This window comes from Lissotriton helveticus, chromosome 7 (genome assembly GCF_964261635.1).
Source record: "Lissotriton helveticus chromosome 7, aLisHel1.1, whole genome shotgun sequence".
Taxonomy (NCBI): Eukaryota; Metazoa; Chordata; class Amphibia; order Caudata; family Salamandridae; genus Lissotriton; species Lissotriton helveticus.
Window position 1 is genome coordinate 1,944,857,101 of NC_136068.1, and position 23,533 is coordinate 1,944,880,633.

At 49.2% G+C, this 23,533-nt stretch overlaps 1 protein-coding gene across 1 annotated transcript in view; it reads left to right on the forward strand.

The window, feature by feature from the left end:
• The window catches only part of LOC144770002 (E3 ubiquitin-protein ligase TRIM38-like), a 139,378-nt gene extending 121,874 nt beyond the window's left edge, over window positions 1-17,504 (forward strand). The window contains exon 5 of the mRNA XM_078654195.1: window positions 17,026-17,504. Within this exon, the coding sequence (XP_078510321.1) occupies window positions 17,026-17,504 (479 nt within the window). The remainder of the gene's footprint in view (window positions 1-17,025) is intronic.
• The last annotated feature ends 6,029 nt before the right edge of the window (window positions 17,505-23,533 follow it).

A 23,533-nucleotide genomic window follows, 5' to 3' on the forward strand; every position in this document is an offset into this window, starting at 1 on the left:
GCCATATTATATCTTGACTTGTGGGTCGAGTATACTAAAGATCTAGAAGAGAAATATAGATGGCCCGTATCGGGTACATGGGATGCCGAGTGCATCATGCGAGTAGAAGAAGTATTATGGAAAAAGAAATCCAGACAGTCCCAGAAAGATGCCATCGAGTTATGGCGCAAAGAATCTCATAAAAGAACCGAAAAAGAAATCAGAAAGTCAGAATTAAGTAGAGAATCTTCAGAAAGAGCCCAAGAAAGGGAATTGATCGAAATAGGTGAACGAGTTAAAGCCGAACAGTCAGACAGACAGAGGAATGCCCTCATTAAGGGTATGTATCCTCTTCTTGCCGAGGGCTTGCCGAAAGCAACCCCGGAAGCACCATGTAATTTTCCGCCGCCATTAGTTCCGATTAAGCTACGTCACAAACCGACCGCAGCTGATATTTTTCTTTCGTCCTATTTGGACGACACAGTCCCAGAATATGCAAATCATGTTCCGCCCGCTCCTGTAAATAATGTAATTCCTGTTCCTCCAGCCACCGGGGCACCTGTTACAGCACCCGTTACGGTACCCCCGGTCCAGCCCACAGTACAAGTACCCGCTACATCAGTCACTCTGCCCGCCCGTACAGTACCCGTCGACGATTCTAGTTTAGGAGCCGCGGGGGGGGGATCCTCCTGGTACCCCGCCGCCACACAAACGTGTAACGTTAATCGAGTTACATGAACGTGCGTTACAGCGTACGCCCAAACATCAGTCCGTTGCAGATATCAGACGAGCTCTCACCGAATGCCGTTATGATCCAGTCCCAGGCGATGATAATATGGTTATATATTCATTGCGTGTAAGACGGGTAACCGAGTATTTGGACACCCTACCGAATATGAAAGAAGATCTAGACAGAATATATCGTTTCATCCGTACAGGAACAGACCCAGAAAGTATTGGCGAAGCCATGTCTCAAAGGAAAGCTGAGACCCAGCTCATACTTTTAAAGTTTCTAATTAATTGTTTAATAAGGAAACAAGATTATCCGACTAAAGATCCGACTGAAATGAAAGTTCTGACAAGGTGGAGTGATAATATAGCCGAGGGAAGACATAGGACACTCAGTTGTATAGAGAGTATGTACAAGAAAATTCGTAAGGAAATAATAAGGTTACACGAGAAACGTAAAGCAGCACAAATAAGCGAGAAAGAAAACGACTCTTCTACTGAAGAGGTAGACGACGAGAATCCTACCAGAATAGCGTATGTAGGTAAAACTAGACTTCCAGACCGACATTCACGCCTAGAACACAAGAAAGTTTTTCATCTTCCAGCACCAGAACAAGGTTCCCTAGAACAAGTATTTCAAGCTACCGATCACATTCTGAAATCACGAATCGGTTATAGTGAACTTAGTACCATGCATGAACAAGAACTAGTCCGATCAGCAGTCCGATGGATTACTGATTCTACCACTTTTCCAGACGAAATAGTGGCACAAATGTTTCTGAAATTGCCCCCAGCCGAGCAGCGACTGGTGGGTATGTATATGATCCAGCACCTCATTACACTGTATGAGGGTCAGCATTCTGATCCAGGTCCGTTACATGATGTTCTGAACGAGTTACTCCAGTATAGATGGAGAGGTTTAGGTACCGATTTAATTAGTATCATTCTAGAACAGCGCCACAAATATAGAACGTTTCTGAATCCGCATTTTGTTCACGTCTCACCTCCAGAAAGTAAACCATTTTATATAGATAGACAGCATCCGTTACGAGAAGTACACCCAGTTAGGACAGCGGGTGGTGAAATGCAACGAGTATTTGTTTACACCCCTATCACAAAGATGGAACTCTTAGAGATGAAGAAATTAATTCCCTGTCACGACAAAGATCCAGCAGGGTTCCATCGAGAATTAAAAGACATGCTCCGTATGGGAGAATACACGTATCCAGATATCATTAAAATGCTAAAGGTCCTGTTGCCCGCAGGGGTATATGAAAAACTCAAGGAAAAAGAATGGGAGGTGGGAGAGAAAAAGATTGATTGGACAGCTCTAGAAGCTGAAGATAAAATACGAGTACCAGGTACCGGTCTTGGGGACAAATGTAAAGAGTTGCCCGAGTTATTGATACAGGTCTTGCCAAGGTTACTAGCCACGAAAAAGGAAGATTGGGATGCAATCTCAGCATGCAAACAGAAACAGGATGAAGACACTAGTGATTTTTATTCTAGATTTGAAAAATGTTTTATTATTAACAGTGGTTTGAAGACGAGTAGCGAGTCATACCCTCATCTTTTTGTTACTAAACTAGTCGAGAATTCAAGTACACAAGTTAAAAATCGAGTTTTGAAAGTCGAAAGTACCTGGCAAGCTAGTACCCCGTCACAGATGCTTCAGATGCTCCAGTATCACCAGAACAGAATCAGGGAAGAGCAAGAACACGAAAGGAGACGTATGAAAGACACGAAAATGAAAGTACTAGTTGCACAATCTGTTCCACAAGACAGTCAGAAGAGGGGTCCGAATCAAGCCAGTCATCCTGCAGCTCCCGTTAAAGGGACATGCAATTACTGTAAACAGCCAGGTCATTTCATAAACGAGTGTGCAGTTCTGAAACACAACATAGCCACTGGTAAGACTAAAGAAAGACCACGTCCGCCTAGACAAGAACAAGTTTCACAGACTTCTCAGTCACCACAGAATGCACAACAGACAGCTCCAGCACCGCAGCCTATTGCTGCAACACAGCATGTTACACAGCAGATGTACCAGTATGCCCAGACAGAGTATCCAGAGTATCAACAGTATTCATGAAACAGCCTAGAGAGGGAGGTAGGCTTGCCTCTCATCGAGATACCTGTAGATCAAGAGGGCCCCTATGTACACAGTCAAGTATTAGGGAAAGACAGAAAGTTTTTGATTGATACAGGGGCAAGTAGGACTACTATCAGTCACGACGAGGTTCCAGGGGCTCCGCTCTCAGGCTCTAGAAATGTTTCCCTTGGATTTTCAGGAAAGCCTATTGTTAACGAGATTTCAAAACCAGTTACTCTAGAAGTTGGTCCATTGTCCCGAACTACTGATTTGTTACTTACGAAATCATGTCCAGAAAATTTGTTAGGTATTAAAACATTGAAAGAATTAGGTGCAGTTATTTGCTGTTCCCCAGAAGGAATCCGATTGTTCTTAAGGGACTTTAAAGGTCACTATGTATTACGTGATTTTGATCCAAGATTGTCAAATGTACCGCAGCATTTATGGGCGCAAGGTCCAACTGATGTAGGTTTTATGCAAATCACACCCCATCGTGTGACTCTCAAGCAAGGTATAGTCCTGCCACGAATCAGACAGTACAGATTGCCACCTGAGGCTGTAGCAGCCTTATCCAAAATTATTGACGAGCTCATTGCTCAAGGAGTGGTTGTAGAAACTGACTCCAAAGTATGTAATTCTCCTATCATTCCAGTCATGAAACGTACTGATCCAAATGCACCTCCAGTATATCGATTAGTGATTGACCTTCGAGAGCTTAATAAATGTATCATACCCCAGTATCCAGTAGTCCCAGATATCTCATCCCTATTGACAGCCATTGATTCTGAAGCTACGTTTTTCACTGTCATAGACCTCAAGAATGCATTTTTCAGTGTCCCGATTCATCCAGACAGCCAGTACCTTTTCGGTTTTTGTTTAAATGGAAGGAGCTATAAATTTACACGAGCTCCTCAAGGTTTCACAGAAAGCCCTAGTATTTACAGTCAAGCACTTAAGAGACAACTAGACAATATTCACATGCCAACTGACACTGCCCTGCTCCAGTATGTCGATGATCTACTGATCACAGCCCGTTCTGAACGTGATTGCGAGCGAGCGTCACTTACAGTTCTGTATTTCCTAGCCGAGCAGGGCACAAGGTGTCCCCTTCGAAGCTTCAGTTCTGTGTCCAGCAAGTGATCTACTTAGGCCACTTACTGTCTAAGTGGGGTAGGCAGTTGACACCAGACCGTATCCAGTTAATAGCGAGTCTTCCACAGCCCAAGACACAGAAGGAGGTACGTGCTTTTATTGGCCTCACTTCTTATTGCAGGCAATGGATTCCTCAGTATGCATTTCTAGCTAAGCCACTGATACAGTTAACGACACAGGAGGCAGCCGTATCGACTGTCCTCCCTTGGACCCAGGAACATACACTTGTTTTTAATGAATTAAAGAAAGCCTTATGCCAAGCACCCGTTCTAGCTACACCGAACTACAGTAAGCCTTTTACACTTTTTGTCACAGAACGTGATGGTACTGCATTATCTGTTCTCACACAAGATCAAGCGGGACAGTACAAGCCCTGTGCTTATTTTTCAAGCACATTAGATCCAGTAGCCCAGGCTCTGCCTGCGTGCCTCAAGTCAGTTGCAGCCACAGCTCTAGCTATCAGACAGAGTGATTCCATAGTATTAGGACATTCCCTGACAGTACAAGTTCCACACTCCGTGGAAGTTCTTTTAAACCGAACACAGACTCAGCACTTGACAATTGCACGTTTAACAGGTTATGAACTGACACTGTTCCAGCCACACATAGAAATCAGACGCTGCAACATTCTAAATCCTGCTACACTGTTACCGTCAGTTACTTCAAATTCTGCCACACATGACTGTGTGGAAGTAGTTAACACTATGACCAAGCCAAGACAAGACCTGACAGACATTCCATTACCTGATCCCGACCTGACACTTTATGTGGATGGTTCATGTATGAGAACAAGTACAGGAGAACTAGTAGCCGCGTATGCAGTGACTACTGAAACTGAAGTTATAGAAACACATCATATTGACACCCTGTCTACTCAAGCAGCAGAGCTAGTTGCTCTGACCCAAGCCTGCATACGTGCCAAGAACCTGAAAGTAAACATATATACAGATTCACGTTACGCATTCGGAGTTGTACACGACTTCGGAGTGCTCTGGCAGGAGAGAGGTTTTATGACTTCTCATGGAACCAAGATTCAGCATGGTCTCCTCATTCAAGCTCTGTTAGACGCAATACATTTACCGACAGCTATCGCTATCATGAAGTGCAAGGCACATACGAAAGTTACTGACATTATTTCCCAAGGTAACGATCTAGCCGATCGAACAGCCAAGCTTACAGCTCAGACTCCCGACATTCCAGCTAACACGACACAGACACTAACTCCAGATCCGACTACTTGTATGACAGTTAAGGACCCTACACAAGATGTCATAGACATACAGTTACATGCTACTCCCGAAGAAATTAAGAAATGGTCCGAACGAGGAGGGGTCCAGACAGATCAGGGATGGGTGACGAAGGGAAAAGCCACATGGTTTCTCCCCGACTCTATGGTTCAAGTCATTATCAATACCGCACATAGTCCAGCACATCTAGGAGAAAAAGCTATGTTAGACAGTATCCAGAACCTTTGGTTCAACAAGCACTTACGAGCTGCAGCCAAGCAGAAAGTCCGTACTTGTATGATATGTTGCCAGTTCAATCCAGGTAAAAGTGTCCCGGTGGAACAAGGTGGATTCCAGCCTCCTGACCACCCTTTTGAAGTCCTCCAGATGGATTATATTCAGATGGAGCGATGTCGAGGTTTCAAGTATGTCCTCGTAGTTGTATGCGCTTTGTCCAGGTGGACAGAAGCATATCCAGTCCCAGACTACACAGCCGCGACCACTGCCAAGCAGTTGGTTCGTGAATTCTTTCCCCGCTATGGACTCCCTAGGGTCGTGTATTCTGATAACGGCCAGCCATTCTCATCTGAGTTAATGAAGCATGTTTCCCTTTTGTTAGGGTACCAGTGGAAGTTCCATTGTGTGCGCCATCCTGAAGCAGCCGGTCTCGTAGAGAGACATAATCAGACCCTGAAAATCCGTATTGCCAAGATATGTAAAGAGAAAGGCGTAGACTGGCTAGTTGCCCTGCCAGTTGCTTTATTCTTTATGCGAATGGTTGCACATTCCAGATCAGGTCTGTCCCCTTATGAGGTCGTATTCAGCCGCCCCCCAAATATGTGGGGTACACCTAGACCCCGCAGTATTACAGATGTTTCCAGTAATATGTTGACAGATTACCTAGCTTCCTTGATGTCTGCCCTGCACTCTTGTCGTTCACAGATTGCCGCTGCATTTCCAGACAATACCGAAGTGAAACCGCACGAGGTCATTCCAGGGGACCTTGTTCTCGTAAGGAACTTTGATCGTTCAAATCCGCTGGAACCCCGTTGGAAGGAGCCACGACTTGTCCTTCTGACCACCCGCACGGCCGTGAAGTTGGAAGGCCGCAAGGGATGGGTCCATCTGTCTCATATCAAGAAATTTCATGTACTTCGTAAAAAGACATTAGAAAAGGACTGTTCCATTTCTAAAGACTGCCTGAAACCAGACATTGATCAGAATCCTGAACTGAAAGTTCCTCTGTTAGAGACAACTCCGCAGCAGGAGTATAAGTTAAAACTCCGGTCTAGTAAAATAAGTCAGCCAGTTTAATTGTCTAAGTCCCTCTCGGGTGAAACGGTTAGACAGGTCCCTGACATGTATGAGATAGACCCCCATAGTGAGAGAGTTAGTCAAAACTCTATCAGATGTATCGTTTTTCTAAGTTTTATTTTGTTTCTAAGTCTTATGGTTACCTGCACAAGTTATGCATTGCATTTATGTTTTCCAAGTTCACATGTAAATAAGTTTTCTAATGCTACAGTAGAGCACACATTTAGTGATCTGCCTCCTCACGAGCTATCCTATCGTCTTGCTATGTGTAACAATACATTTATCAGAATGTTACACTATTCACACCAGACCAGCAATGCCACTAATTGTTGGGTGTGTGGTCGACTCCCCCCTTTCCAGACACCAAAGGGAGTTCTGCCACTCTTTCCTTATCCGTTTTCACATAATGGTTCGTGTGGAGCATGGTCCACGTTAACGTCATCCTCCAATGATATGTCCCTTCTGAATAGAACATGTTTTCCAGACAAGCAAGGTCTCTCCCATAGAACAGGGTTAGATCTAGAAAATGAAGTTTACAATTTAGGTAATTATTCTTCGAATTTTATGGTCCTGAATGTTCAGTCTGATACTACTCCAGATTTGCCTGCTATTTCAGTACTACCAGTCAAAGGCGAATTATGTGTCCGAAAGAATGGTTCCGCACATGTAGGACATAGTGATTGTGCTACTACTGTCGAGTATAGTGACAGTGGGAAATCTATTTTTAAAGCCTCACGTCATTCTTATTTTGTCTGTGGTCAGACCGCATATGTTCGTCTGCCCCTCGATTGGGATGGAATATGTTACATTGCCTTCCTACTGCCACCAGTTTTTCTAGCCCCATCTGATTATCACAAAAACACACATCTAGTACACGTCAGACATAGAAGGGAGATCGAGTCCCCAATTGTCGATCAAACTGAAACTGCTCTAGAACAGTATACAGATTTCAATAGAGGTTTCTTCTTCTTTATAGGACCTATCCAGAATAGTAAGTTAATACGTAGACTAACCAGAACCCTTGAAGCAGTAGTGAATGAGACTACTTCTGCTCTAGGTAACTTAACCGAAGAGCAATCTGCTATGAGATTTGTCGTGCTCCAAAATCGTCTCGTTCTTGACGTCATACTGGCCGATAGAGGAGGAGCATGTAGAGTCATCGGATCTAGTTGCTGCATTTTCATTCCTAATAACGCGCCGTCTGTTTATTCAGCTATAACCAGACTTCATAAAATTGCCCATCAGTTACACCAGAATCCAGGCACCTGGACATGGTCCGGTTGGCTCTGGAGTATCATATCTGCCTGGGGATGGAAAGTATTGTCATTTCTAGGTATTGCAGTAATGATCATATTCAGTTGCTGCCTCTGTATACAATGTGGCCCTGCGATTTGCGGCATTTGTGCTACCTCTTGTATTCCTAGTCCTAAGTCCCGCTCTAAATCCCGTTCCAAGACAATTCGAGACGAGCAAATGATGCTATATGAAATGATAGATGGTATCATGAATATTGATGTTTCCTGATGGGAACGTAGGGCACAAGGAGGGAATGTGGAAAAGTAAATTTTGCCATGTTGTATGTGCCTACGTGTTCCCCATCTTATGTTATATGTGCATGATCGATATGCATGTATTCCCCCCTCATCGATTAAAGACGCAATTATAGTTGTGTCCATCTCTAGTATGCCAGTTTCCAGTCTTCGTGAATACAACAAATATTGGGCCTATGTAAAGCTACGTTGCCACGTTTCACAGTGTGCACGTTAATTCATTGAATTGTCCCCGTTTCTAGGCCTCAAAAGGGCCCGGACTCAGATTCAGCTCCTGTTTCCTGAACCCTCTCCAAGGAGCGATACAGCCCCCACCTGTATCCCTGACCCTTCACTTACTTCATGCCTCGCAGTGCCCGGCTCGGCCTGGCTCTGTCTCCCAGTCTGCCAAGAGTATGTTATGATTCTAGTTATCAGTCCAGCCCTCCTTCTCTGCATTCCTAAGCTACTGCATCGCATCAAGAGTTTCCGTCATGGTCTAGCCTTTATGTCTCCATGTAAGAGAAATACTGTATTTATATTCATAAAATATTCCTCACACAAGCGCTACATGTAGAATTATGCATGCACCAGTCTTAATGTCTGTTAGCCTTTGCCCTGATAACTTTTGGATTCTATCAACATGTTCTCTAAACACCAGATACTAGATATGCCTGGGTACATGTCGCTCTGACACTCCAGACTTTAGTCTCCTCTTCTGGCGCAGAAGTCATAGCCCCCAGTTCCTCCTGGTAACACGTCATTGCCAGTTTGCGCGCACCACTAGGTTAGAGGTCCCAGCTGCTCAGGTAGCCCCCTCCATGTTTCCGCCCCATTTATGACATATTCTGTTACGTTTACATCACATGTCTATGTATACGCCCTGTACACACCTCTTGTTACACCCACTTTATGCCTTATCTTTCGCGACTGCTACAAACTCCGCCTACTGCTACGCCTACTGTATTGAATGCAATGTATTTTGTTTAACTATATATACTAATGTTCTGTTATTAAAAGGTGTGCGCACCATTCCCAGATCCTGCCCCGGCAGCTGCCGGGCCCTGCCATCCTATTCCCATGCAGGCTGTCCTGTTCCTGTCCTTTATGCTTATTAAAGCCTGTCAACTTCAGCTACCTCGAATCTTGACTCTTATTTATTGAGCTATCTGTTTATATTGTATCCAGTCAAAAATAGAACCGGTAATTAATTATTTATTTACCACAGACTCCTGGTCCGCCTGAGGGCGTAGACCCTAGGCTGGAGAACCAGTGGCAGTCTAGTCCTGTCCTCCAGACAGGAAGAGTGGAGAATGGCTACTATGTACCAGGGGTTCCTACCCCCCACTCTGTGAATAGGCAAGGTCCGGTGGCACCTGGGTGGCCCAGGTCCTGGTCCTGGCAGCGGACAGCTTGGGAGTACCAGTGGGGTAGCCCAGTTGTTCCAGACCGTGTTTTTAGAAGGAACCCCATGGGTTCACCGTGGCGTAGAACAGGAGGGTGTCCCTGTAGTTGCGGGCCCGTGTCTGTGTTCTATCGAACCAAGCAGGGAAGCCCATCACGGTGGTGATTGTTCTACCCTGTGTTTTGGCTGGAAGGGGGTTGTATTGGACTTGGCCCTTCTGGCAGGTTCACCCCTGAACTTTTTGCTTTTAAATTGTGACCTGGTGTTAGTGATTTTTGGTTTCTGTGCACTTTACCACTGTGTCCCAGGGTAAACTGCGTGAGCGTGGTGCGATAGGCCTGCCCTCCCATAGGAATGCATGGGGAATGTATGTGTCCATGTTAGTTCCTGATGTGTGGGGAGTGCAGGCTCGAGTCTGGTATGTGCTGTCTCGTGTGATTAAATGCTGCACGATGATGTGTGCGGCGTGAATGTGTCTAGTGTGGAAGTGCCACTTTTAGAAGTTGGCATGTTTGTGTAATTTATGTGAATTGGCTGTCTGGTTTATGATTGGCTGGAGCTGGCTGGTGTGCCAGGCTCCAGGAGTCAGGATGGGTCTGCCCCGGTGGTGAATGGGAGATCTGCATGAGTGATGTGAGGGAGGGGTGCACCTGGGACCTGATTAGGGCTGGGCTTTCCCCCACACAATGCTGGCTCCACCCCCTGTGGTGCGACTGATGACCCTACCCATCCTTTGAATAGGAAGAGGGGCTGAGCAAAACAAAGTGCTCAGGAACCAGTTGTATCTGGTTCGCCCCTTGCCTGCACCCTTGTAGACAAAGGATTTCTATGTATAAAAAGGGGCTGTGTCCCCTTGAAAAATGTTATTCCTGATCCTACCTTGAGGTGGGCCTGCTGCTGCTGGCCGCCAGGAGGACCGCCACTGGGTATTGCCTCCCTGCCTGGAGGGCCCTATGAGCTGGCCCCTGGGCCCAGCCTTTGCCCCCCACCTCATACAAGAACTTTCCTGGACTTTTGGATTCCTGCCTGCCAGACCCTGGGAAGCGCTGGCCTCCCCCTGCTGAAAATAGCGCATTTGCACCTGGGACCTGAATAGGGCTGGGCTTTCCCAACACAATGCTGGCTCTGCCCCCTGTGGTGCGACTGATGTCCCTAGCCTGACTAGTGAATGGTGAGAGGGGCTGAGCATACCAGAGTGCTCCAAAACCAGCTGCGACTGGTTTTCCCCCGACCCTGCACCTAAGGACAAAGGGTTTCTGTGTATAAAAAGGGTCTGTGACCCCTTATCAAAGGTTCTCTTGCCTGATCCTAATTGGAGGGGGGCCTGCTGCTGCTGGGCGCCAGGAGGACCGCCACCGGAGACTATCTCCCTGCCTGGAGGGCCCTGTGAGCTGGCCCCTGGGCCCAGCCTTTGCCCCCCCACCTCCTGAAGGACCTTGGACTGGTGACTTTGTTTCCTAAAAGCCCTAAAGCAAAGCCCCTTACTTTCCAGGAGGAGCGCTGGATTTGTCAGCCTTGCAGCGCTGGGCTGCCGCGTGTGGAGAGATTCCCCCGGTCTAGGAATTCCCCCCCTCTCTCGTGCTTACTAGAGCCGCGGGTGCCCACCCCGCATTTCCTGCGGCATTTGGGGGAATTCGATTATCACCCCGCGATTTTGCTGGTTTATTTGCCTAGCAGGTGCCCACCACGCCAGGGACCTGGTGCCCGTGTGTTTTTTTATATATCTATCCCTAGCGGGTGCCCACCCCACCAGGGACTCCGTATTTTCACGGGTGCCCAGCCCGGATTGCCACCGACGAACAAAACATCCCTACGGGCCGCCGCTCTGCCCACGGCGACCCGGAAGTGCCCCAACCCGGAAGCAGCGGGCCGGCCAATCCCAGCACGGCCTGTCCGGAAGAACCACGGCGCGAGGAGAAGAGGGGGCTGAAGGCGCAGGTGGGGCTCCGGTGCTGGAAGAGAGCCCCGCGCTGCCAAAAGAAGAAGCCCGCACGGGGCTCCCAGGAGTGAGGGAGAGCCCCATGGTGACCAGCCAAGAAGGAATCCCCGAGGCAGGGCTCCCGCAACCGCGGTGCGAGCCCTGCTGTCCGGCCTTTAGGAGGCGCCAAAGGAGTCCCGGTGAGTGGGGCTCCGGTTTTGCAGTGCGGAGGGCATTTGTGATTTTTAGCCCTGAGAGGCTCCTGGGCATTCTGGTATTTTGAGTCCCCCTAGCCGGACTCCCACGATTCTAGGGGCCTTTGTCTTCTTCTGGGGAAGTTGTCCAGAGCCCACGACAGGCTCCTGGGCATTTGCTGATCTAGAGTCCTCCGAGTGGGACTCCAACCACCCCGGGGCATTTCGGGAGGTGGAGCGGCCCCGGCTGGCAGCGGGCCGCTCCCCCCACCGTGGGCAGCATTTCTTCTGAGCCCACGAGAGGCTCCAAAGAGGCATTTGTGTATTTAGAGCCTGCGGGCTCCAATGCTGATTTGGGGCATTTTATTGGTCAGAGCCTGTGAGGCTCCCCCGGGCATTTCTTTATTCAGAGCCGGAGAGGCTCCCACGTGGTTTTGGGCCCCATTGGTTGTTTCTAGAGCCCAAGAGAGAGCCAGGAGGCACGCTGGTGCCAGGCTCAGTCCTACAGCTGTCCAGCACTTAGTGGGCATCTGCTCCGTTTAGGAACCTCTTGCGCACTCTGCTTTGGATGCCTGCGCAGCCCTGCCCTGACTCTGCTGGTCACAGGGCGTTTCAGCCCCTGAGAGGCCAGTTGGCCTGGGGACAATTTATGTGGTTATGCCCTATGTGATATTTTGCGCAAATGTGATACCTGCCTAATGTCATTTCTGCATCATGTGTAATGTCTTTATGCCTATACCTCTGAATGTAGTGTGATGCTTAGGAGGTTGTTTTTCCTAGTATAGTGATGCTTGTGAGTTCATGATTCCCTGCGTGATATTTTCCTAAGGTGGTTAGGGTTGCGTAGGTGGTACTTACCTCTTACCAGTGGTTACTGGTTGTGTGCTACATTTTCTATTTTTGTGCTACAGTAATTATTGTTCTCTGTTCTAAGCGCTATTCCTACAAGTATTCTAGTTCTAAAAGTGCCTATTCCTGACAGTGGCCCACGTGGCCCTGTCCCATGTTCATAATCCCCTGTAAATTCTGCCCGTGCCTATGGCACATTGTAAAGTATGTATTTATTATCTAATGTGTTTGTTATAATACAGAGGCTATTTTTATATTTAACCTTGTGTGGAGTTTCCTTTGTGGTGGGCCTTGGGTGTTGTTGCTGGTGGGTGTGCGCGCAAACGCTTTACACCTTGCCTCCGAGATAAGCCTTACTGCTCGTGCCAAGCTACCAAGAGGGTGAGCAGGGGTTATCTTGGCGGGTGACTTCCTTGCCCTGACCTAGAATGGTGGTTTCTGCCTGGCTTTGGTGCAAGCCTTAGCCAACCGGAAATCGCCATTTCTAACAGGGACCATCGGCACCTAGGGTGGAGAGAGCATCAGCACCTGGGGTGTAGGGTACATCAGCACCCCAGGTGGAGGGAGCATCAGCACATGGGGGGAAAGGACCATCAGCACCTGGGGTGGAGGGAGCCTCAGCACCTTAGGTGGAGGGAGCATCAGCACCTGGGGTGGAGGGAGCATCAGCACCTGGGGTGGAGGGAGCATCAACACCTGGGGTGGAGGGAGCATCAGCACATGGGGTGAAGGGAGCATCAGCACCTGGGGTGGAGGGAGCATCAGCACCTGGGGTGGAGGGAGCATCAGCACATGGGGTGAAGGGAGCATCAGCACCAGGGGTGGAGGGAGCATCAGCACCCAGGGTGAAGGGAGCATCAGCACCCGGGGTGGAGGGAGCATCAGCACCTTAGGTGGCGCAAGCATCAGCACCTTAGGTGGAGGGAGCATCAGCACCTGAAGTAGAAGGAGCATCAGCACCTGGGGTGGAGGGAGCATCAGAACATTAGGTGGAGGGAGCATCAGCACCAGTGATGGAGGGAGTATCAGCCTCTGGGGTGGAGGAAGCATCAGCATCAGCATATTCAGAGGGTGGCCATCTTTACCTGGAGGTGAGGGCTCATCCACTCCTTGGCTGGAGGGCACAGTAGCAGCTGTGGTGGAGAGCATATCAGCTTCATCAGTGTCGGGCGTACCCAGAACCAGGGTGATGAGCGATTGAGGGCCAGGGTTGGAAGTCATCTTACCACCTAGGGTAGAAAGGGCAACAACATGTCTGAAGCAGGGAACATCAGCATATCGTCAGCCCTGAGGGTGGAGGGCACATCAATGCCAGGGTCTGCGGGTCATCTGCACCTTTTAGAGCTGACATCAAGACCTGGGATGGAGGGAACATTAGCACCTGGACTGGAGCGTACATGATTACCAGTGATGGAGGGTGAACCAGTGGAAGGGTTGAAGCACTGGGCGTGGAGGTCACATCAGTGCATAAGTGTGACTGTGGGCTGGACTGTGACTTGTCTGAGATCACACAGTGTGTCATTAACTCTCTCTCTCCTCTCTCTGCAGTGCTGGGGTCTGTGGTGGGACAGTGACTTGTCTGAGGTCACACAGTGTGTCATTAACCCTCTCTCCTCTCTCTGCAGCGCTGGGGTCTCTGGGTGGGACTGTGACTTGTCTGAGATCACACAGTGTGTCATTAACTCTCTCTCGTCTCTCTGCAGTGCTGGGGTCTCCGGGAGAGACAGTGACTTGTCTGAGGTCACACAGTGTGTCATTAACTCTCTCTCCTCTCTCTGCAGTGCTGGGGTCTCTGGTGGGACAGTGACTTGTCTGAGATCACACAGTGTGTCATTAACTCTCTCTCCTCTCTGCAGTGCTGGGGTCTCTGGGTGGAACAGTGACTTGTCTGAGGTCACACAGTGTATCATTAACTCTCCCTCCTCTCTCTGCAGTGCTGGGGTCTCTGGACTGGACAGTGACTTGTCTGAGATCACACAGTGTGTCATTAACTCTCTCCCCTTTCTCTGCAGTGCTGGGGTCTCTGGGTGGGACAGTGACTTGTCTGAGATCACACAGTGTGTCATTAACTCTCTCCTCTCTGCAGTGCTGAGGTCTCCGGGAGAGACAGTGACTTGTCTGATGTCACACAGTGTGTCATTAACTCTCTCTCTCCTCTCTCTGCAGTGCTGGGGTCTCTGGGTGGGACGGTGACTTGTCTGAGGTCACACAGTGTGTCATTAACTCTCTCTTCTCTCTGCAGTGCTGGGGTCTCTGGGTGGGACAGTGACTTGTCTGAGGTCACACAGTGTGTCATTAACTCTCTCTCCTCTCTCTGCAGTGCTGGGGTCTCTGGGTGGGACAGTGACTTGTCTGAGGTCACACAGTGTGTCATTAACTCTCTCTCCTCTCTCTGCAGTGCTGGGGTCTCTGGAGGGACAGTGACTTGTCTGAGGTCACACAGTGAGTCATTAACTCTCACTCCTCTCTCTGCAGTGCTGGGGTCTCTGGGTGGGACAGTGACTTGTCTGAGGTCACACAGTGTGTCATTAACTCTCTCTCCTCTCTCTGCAGTGCTGGGGTCTCTGCGTGGGACAGTGACTTGTCTGAGGTCACACAGTGTGTCATTAACTCTCTCTCCTCTCTGCAGTGCTGGGGTCTCCGGGTGGGACAGTGACTTGTCTGAGGTCACACAGTGTGTCATTAACTCTCTCTCCTCTCTCTGCAGTGCTGGGGTCTCTGGGTGGGACAGTGTCTTGTCTGAGGTCACACAGTGTGTCATTAACTCTCTCCTCTCTCTGCAGTGCTGGGGTCTCTGGGTGGGACAGTGACTTGTCTGAGGTCACACAGTGTGTCATTAACTCTCTCTCCTCTCTGCCGTGCTGGGCTCTCTGGGTGGGACAGTGACTTGGCTGAGGTCACACAGTGTGTCATTAACTCTCTCTCCTCTCTGCAGTGCTGGGGTCTCTGGGTGGGACAGTGACTTGTCTGAGGTCACACAGTGAGTCATTAACTCTCTCTCTTCTCTCTGCAGCGCTGGGGTCTCTGGGTGGGACAGTGACTTGTCTGAGGTCACACAGTGTGTCATTAACTCTCTCTCCTCTCTCTGCAAGCTGGGGTCTCTGGGTGGGACAGTGACTTGTCTGAGGTCACACAGTGTGTCATTAACTCTCTCTCCTCTCTCTGCAGTGCTGGGGTCTCTAAGTGGGACAGAGACTTGTCTGAGGTCACACAGTGTGTTAATAACTCTCTCTCCTCTCTCTGCAGTGCTGGGGTCTCTGGGTGGGACAGTGACTTGTCTGGGGTCACACAGTGTGTCATTAACTCTCTCTCCTCTCTCTTCAGTGCTGGGGTCTCTGGGTGGGACAGTGACTTGTCTGAGGTCACACAGTGTGTCATTAACTCTCTCTCCTCTCTCTGCAGTGCTGGGGTCTCTGGGTGGGACAGTGGCTTGTCTGAGGTCACACAGTGTGTCATTAACTCTCTCCTCTCTCTGCAGTGCTGGGGTCTCTGGGTGGGACAGTGACTTGTCTGAGGTCACACAGTGTGTCATTAACTCTCTCTCTCCTCTCTGCAGTGCTGGGGTCTCTGGGTGGGACTGTGACTTGTCTAAGGTCACACAGTGTGTCATTAACTCTCTCTCTCCTCTCTGCAGTGCTGGGGTCTCTGGGTGGGACTGTGACTTGTCTGAGGTCACACAGTGTGTCATTAACTCTCTCTACTCCCTCTGCAGTGCTGGGGTCTCTGGGTGGGACAGTGACTTGTCTGAGGTCACACAGTGTGTCATTAACTCTCTCTCCTCTCTCTGCAGTGCTGGGGTCTCTGCGTGGGACAGTGACTTGTCTGAGGTCACACAGCGTGTCATTAACTCTCTCTCCTCTCTGCAGTGCTGGGGTCTCCGGGTGGGACAGTGGCTTGTCTGAGGTCACACAGTGTGTCATTAACTCTCTCCTCTCTCTGCAGTGCTGGGGTCTCTGGGTGGGACAGTGACTTGTCTGAGGTCACACAGTGTGTCTTTAACTCTCTCTCTCCTCTCTGCAGTGCTGGGGTCTCTGGGTGGGACTGTGACTTGTCTGAGGTCACACAGTGTGTCATTAACTCTCTCTCTCCTCTCTGCAGTGCTGGGGTCTCTGGGTGGGACTGTGAATTGTCTGAGGTCACACAGTGTGTCATTAACTCTCTCTACTCCCTCCGCAGTGCTGGGGTCTCTGGGGTGGACGGTGGCTTGTCTGAGGTCACACAGTGTGTCATTAACTCTCTCTCTTCTCTCTGCAGTGCTGGGGTCTCTGGTGGGACAGTGACTTGTCTGAGGTCACACAGTGTGTCATTAACTCTCTCTCCTCTCCGCAGTGCTGGGGTATCTGGGTGGGACAGTGACTTGTCTGAGGTCACACAGTGTGTCATTAACTCTCTCTCCTCTCTCTGCAGTGCTGGGGTCTCTGGGTGGGACAGTGACTTGTCTGAGGTCACACAGTGTGTCATTAACTCTCTCCTCTCTCTGCAGTGCTGGGGTCTCTGGGTGGGACAGTGACTTGTCTGAGGTCACACAGTGTGTCATTAACTCTCTCTCCTCTCTGCAGTGCTGGGGTCTCTGGTGGGACAGTGACTTGTCTGAGGTCACACAGTGCGTCATTAACTCTCTCTCTCCTCTCTCTGCAGCGCTGGTGACTCTGGATTCAGGCAGGGCTGATGATGACCTGATCCTGTCTGAGGACGGAAGACGTGTGACACGGACTGGCCCCGGTTGGATACTCCATACCACTGTGCTGGGGCGGGAGGGGTTCACCTCCGGGAGGCGTTACTGGGAGGTGCAGACGCTGCAGGGGTTGGTGGATGTGGGGGTCACAGGACAGACTCTGGGAGAGGGGATGTTTACTGCAGACTTCCCTGAGTGCATGCTCGGGGGTGTGCCTCAGATCAATGGTAGTCTAGACTTTACTCTCACCTTCTCTCCCTCCCGCCAGGCCCCCCGTCCGCACCCTACGAAGCTGGGGGTGTACCTGGACTATGAGGGGGGGCGGGTCTCCTTGTTCAACGCAAACACCATGAAGCATCTCTGCACCATCAATGACACCTTCACGGGGAAGGTGCGTCCCTACTTCTGGGTCGGTGAGGGGGCAGACCTGCGTCTGGTGTAATAATAGAGCCCCCGCTCCCCCTCCCCCACCAGGGCAATAACAGGGCAGAGAGAGGCAAACAGAAGCCCCCTCAGCCCCTTTCATACCCGCTCTAACTTCCTGCATCTATCTGGGGGAGGGGAGATGTCCCAGTGAGAGGGGGGGACAAGAGATATCCTCCAGGGAGAAGGGGCGGGAGGTGTCCCAGAGGGAGGGGCTTGGAAGTTAACCCTTTCCTTTCTGCGGGGAGCTGTGAAGTGATGACATGGGGGGGTGAATGGGGTGGGGGTAGCGGGAAACCCAGCAGAGGCCAGAAAACAAAAACATGTGATATCTCCATTAAGTATATGTGTGTGTCTAGCGCCAAAAGGCCACAGACGCTGTTGTGCCTTTCACCAATAATACAGGCTCAGCACAAGCCCAAGCATTGAGTCTTGCTGATATTTTGCTGTGTTGCTGAGCCTCACCTTCTTAGCGCTGTGTTGCTGAGCCTCAACTTCTTAGCGCTGTGTTGCTCAGCCTCACCTTCCTAGCGCTGTGTTGCTGCGCTTCCCCTTCATAGTGCTGTGTTGCTGCTCCTCACCTTCTTAGCTCTGTGTTGCTGCCCTTCACCTTCATAGCGCTGTGTTGCTGCCCCTCACCTTCTTAGCACTGTGTTGCTGAGCCTCACCTTCATAGCGCTGTGTTGCTGCTCCTCACCTTCTTAGTGCTGTGTTGCTGCGCTTCACCTTCATAGCGCTGTGTTGCTGCCCCTCACCTTCTTAGCACTGTGTTGCTGAGCCTCACCTTCATAGCGCTGTGTTGCTGCTCCTCACCTTCTTAGTGCTGTGTTGCTGCGCCTCACCTTCTTAGTGCTGTGTTGCTGCTCCTCACCTTCTTAGTGCTGTGTTGCTGCGTCTCACCTTCATAGCTCTGTGTTGCTGTTCCTCACCTTCATAGCCCTGTGTTGCTGCTCCTCACCTTCTTAGCGCTGTTTCGCTGCGCCTCACCTTCTTAGTGCTGTGTTGCTGCGCTTCACCTTCTTAGCGCTGTGTTGCTGCACCTCACCTTCATAGCGCTGTGTTGCTGCACCTCACCTTCATAGGGATGTGTTGCTGCGTCTCATCTTCATAGTGCTGTGTTGCTGTCACTTTCTTAGCGCTGTGTTGCTGCTCCTCACCTTCTCAGTGCTGTGTTGCGGCGCTTCACCTTCATTGCGCTGTGTTGCTGCGCCTCACCTTCATAGTGCTGTGTTGCTGCGCCTCACCTTCATAGCACTGTGTTGCTGTGCCTCACCTTTTTAGCGCTGTGTTGCTGTGCCTCACCTTCTTAGCGCTGTGTTGTTGCGCCTCACCTTCATAGCCCTGTTTTGCTGTGCCTCACCTTCTTAGCGCTGTGTTGCTGCGCCTCACCTTCATAGTGCTGTGTTGCTGCACCTCACCTTCTTTGCACTGTGTTCCTGCGCCTCACCTTCATAGTGCTGTGTTACTGTGCCTCACCTTCTTAGCACTGTGTTGCTGTGCCTTACCTTCATAGCGCTGTGTTGGTGCGCCTCACCTTCTTAGCACTGTGTTGCTGTGCCTCACCTTCATAGCGCTGTGTTGCTGTTCCTCACCTACTTAGCGCTGTGTTGCTGCGCCTCACCTTCATAGCGATGTGTTGCTGCTCCTCATCTTCTTAGTGCTGTGCTGCTGCGCTTCACCTTCTCAGTGCTGTGTTGCGGCGCTTCACCTTCTAAGTGCTGTGTTGCTGCGCCTCACCTTCATAGCGCTGCGTTGCTGCGCCTCACCTTCATTGCGCTGTGTTGCTGTGCCTCACCCTCTGAGTGTTGTGTTGCTGTGCCTCACCTACTTAGCGCTGTGTTGCTGCGCCTCACCTTCATAGCGCTGTGTTGCTGCTCCTCATCTTCTTAGTGCTGTGTTGCTGCGCTTCACCTTCTCAGTGCTGTGTTGCGGCGCTTCACCTTCTAAGCGCTGTGTTGCTGCGCCTCACCTTCATAGCGCTGCGTTGCTGCGCCTCACCTTCATAGCGCTGTGTTGCTGTGCTTTCACCCTCTTAGTGCTGTGTTGCTGTGCCTCACCTTCATAGCGCTGTGTTGCTGTGCCTCACCTTCTTAGCTGTGTGTTGCTGCGCCTCACCTTCTTAGCGCTGTGTTGCTGCGCCTCACCTTCATAGTGCTGTGTTGCTGTGCCTCACCTTCATAGCGCTGTGTTGCTGTGCCTCACCTTCTTTGGGCTGTGTTGCTGCGCCTCACCTTCCTAGCGCTGTGTTGCTGCTCCTCACCTTCTTAGGGCTGTGTTGCTGCTCCTCACCTTCATAGTGCTGTGTTGCTGCGTCTCACCTTCTTAGCGCTGTGTTGCTGCTCCTCACCTTCTTAGCGCTGTGTTGCTGCTCCTCACCTTCATAGCGATGCGCCTCCCCTTCATAGCACTGTGTTGCTGTGCTCCACCTTCATACCGCGGTGTTTCTGTGCCTCATCTTCATAGTGCTGTGTTGCTGTGCCTCCCCTTCATAGCGCTGTGTTGGTGCGCCTCACCTTCATAGTGCTGTATTGCTGTGCCTACCCTTCCTAGCGCTGTGTTGGTGCGCCTCACCTTCATAGCACTGTGTTGCTGTGCTCCGCCTTCATAGCGCTGTGTTGCTGCGCCTCACCTTCATAGTGCTGTATTTGCTGTGCCTCCCCTTCATAGCGCTGTGTTGCTGTGCCTCCCCTTCATAGCGCTGTGTTGCTGTGCCTCCCCTTCATAGCGCTGTGTTGCTGTGCCTCATCTTCATAGCGCTGTGTTCCTGCGCCTCCCCTTCATAGTGCTGTACTCTGTTGCAGATAGGTTTGTGATCTCTGTGACACGTGGCCAGCTCCAGCCTCCTCATTGGTGGACTTATGTCCTAGAGACAGTGACGTCTGCTGCCCTCCCCTTCCGGTCACAGGTGAATAAAGTAAAGTTCTTCACACTGAGCTGCGCCCCCTGTTGGCCCCCCAGGTGCAGTCCAGGACAGACCCACATGGGGACAGAGTGATGGAGGAATCAATCACAACTTTAATTATTACAACCATTAGAATACGATGCAAAACATAACAAGCATTGGCATAGCCAATAGGTCTCGCCTTTGGGACCTTATAAGTGTTGAGCCATGCAACAGTTGATGTTGTTGCACCAAGGATATTTTGCTGCATAATTAAATACTTATAAGGTCCCAAAGGCAGGACCTTTTGGCTATGCCAATGCTTGTTTATTTAACATCCACATTCACCTGGTCGAGCTTTTCTATCAAGAAGGTTCTTGCGCCAACGTATGTGACTGTGAATTGCAGATAAACTTTGGGCTGTCAAAATATCTACTTTTATTTTGACCGACTGTCTCTCCTTCATGTGCGAATGATATCGAATAATTTCCCAAAACTACCTGTGGATGCCTCTAATGGGCACACTGCCGCCTGGCACCAGGTCAGGGCACCACTCACATCTGTTGAGGTAGGTGCCAATGTGGAAACCCACCTTGATTCCAATGGGCTCTCAGGCAAGGTAGATAGTCTATGCCTTCTACACCTAAAGCCCTCAGGAGAGGGGCGGCCTTTTACTGCAAAGCGTGTCCCTGCTCAGGAGGATGTGATGTGTTGCTGTGCCTCACCTTCATAGCGCTGTGTTGCTGCACCTCACCTTCATAGCGCTGTGTTGCTGTGCCTCACCTTCATAGCACTGTGTTGCTGTGCCTCACCTTCATAGCGCTGTGTTGCTGCGCCTCACCTTCATAGCACTGTGTTGCTGCGCCTCACCTTCATAGCGCTGTGTTGCTGCGCCTCACCTTCATAGCGCTGTGTTGCTGCGCCTCACCTTCGTAGCTCTGTGTTGCTGCGCCTCACCTTCATAGCACTGTGTTGCTGCGCCTCACCTTCATAGCGCTGTGTTGCTGCGCCTCACCTTCATAGCACTGTGTTGCTGCGCCTCACCTTCATAGCGCTGTGTTGCTGCGCCTCACCTTCATAGCACTGTGTTGCTGCGCCTCACCTTCATAGCGCTGTGTTGCTGCGCCTCACCTTCATAGCGCTGTGTTGCTGCGCCTCACCTTCATAGCGCTGTGTTGCTGCTACATGGTGGATCCTGACAAAGTTTACAATTAATGCAATTGATGCAGAACGCAGCAGACTGTCTGATCACTGGACTTTCAGGCATAACCTTGTCACCCCTTGCCTGCCTGCTTTCATTGTATTGGCTATGCTCAACACCCACTGGACAACTTACCAACACACTCCCAAATTCAGGTGGCATAAGCCAGGACGTGATATTCATTCACCTCACCGAGTGCTGCTTTGTGGGCCTCGATCTAAAACCATAACCTAAGGCGAAAGCACATGTCATAGCTGTCAAGTGATGGAGTTCCCTCCTCCAGCTCAGCAGTCCAAACCCTGTTCACCCACATTCAGAAAACAGGTATAAGCAGTTCTGTGTTTATTCCCTGCATACTACCAGTTGATCTGTTATGCACGGTGCAAATGAGCTTTTGCACATGGACTCTCAACAAATAAAAAGAAAATAACCAAAGGTGCTGGCTTCACAATGTGAAACTACTCTTTTTAAGAATGTGAACTGCTGGATGTGATCTAGGAGCCCGATTCACAGAGCTAACTTAAGACAAAATCCTAAACTTACTACTTTTGATATTCACAGAAGGCATTTAGTAGTACTAAAGTTAGGATTTTGTCTTAAGTTTTACTTAAGATAAACTTAAGACAGACTTAAGACAGACTTAATACAGACTTAAGACAAACTTAAGACAGACTTGAATCTTAAGACAGACTTAAGACAGACTTAAGACAAACTGAAGACAGTCTTAAGACAGACTTAGGACAGACTTAAGACAAACTTAAGACAGACTTAAGACAGACTTAAGACAGACTTAAGACAAACTTAAGACAGACTTAAGTCTTAAGACAGACTTAAGACAGACTTAATACAAACTTAAGACAGTCTTAAGACAGACTTAAGACAAACTTATGACAGTCTTAAGACAGACTTAGGACAGACTTAAGACAAACTTAAGACAGACTTAAGACAGACTTAAGACAGACTTAAGACAAACTTAAGACAAACTTAAGACAGACCTAAGACAGACCTAAGACAGACTTAAGACAGACTTAAGACAGACTTAAGACAGACTTAAGACAAACTTAAGACAGACTTAAGACAGACTTAAGACAGACTTAAGACAGACTTAAGACAAACTTAAGACAGACTTAAGACAGACTTAAGACAGACTTAAGACAAACTTAAGACAAACTTAAGACAGACCTAAGACAGACCTAAGACAGACTTAAGACAGACTTAAGACAGACTTAAGACAGACTTAAGACAAACTTAAGACAGACTTAAGACAGACTTAAGACAGACTTAAGACAAACTTAAGACAGACTAAAGTCAGACTTAAGACAAACTTAAGACAGACTTAAGTCTTAAGACAGACTTAAGACAGACTTAAGACAAACTTAAGACAGTCTTAAGACAGACTTAGGACAGACTTAAAACAAACTTAAGACAGACTTAAGACAGACTTAAGACAGACTTAAGACAGACTTAAGACAAACTTAAGACAGACTTAAGTCTTAAGACAGACTTAAGACAAACTTAAGACAGTCTTAAGACAGACTTAGGACAGACTTAAGACAAACTTAAGACAGACTTAAGACAGACTTAAGACAGACTTAAGACAAACTTAAGACAAACTTAAGACAGACCTAAGACAGACCTAAGACAGACTTAAGACAGACTTAAGACAGACTTAAGACAGACTTAAGACAAACTTAAGACAGACTTAAGACAGACTTAAGACAAACTTAAGACAGACTTAAGACAGACTTAAGACAGACTTAAGACAAACTTATGACAGACTTAAGAAGACAGACTTTAGTTAGTATATAGCCGTTTCCATATTTTGTCTTAAGTTTGTCTTAAGTTAGATCTGTGAATCGGCCCCATTGAGGTGAAGTATTTTCGGCATCACGTGTGTGGTACAGAATTAAACATGCAGACAGGTCCCAAGCTCCTGGTGAAGAAAATGGCTCTGGTTACCCCATGT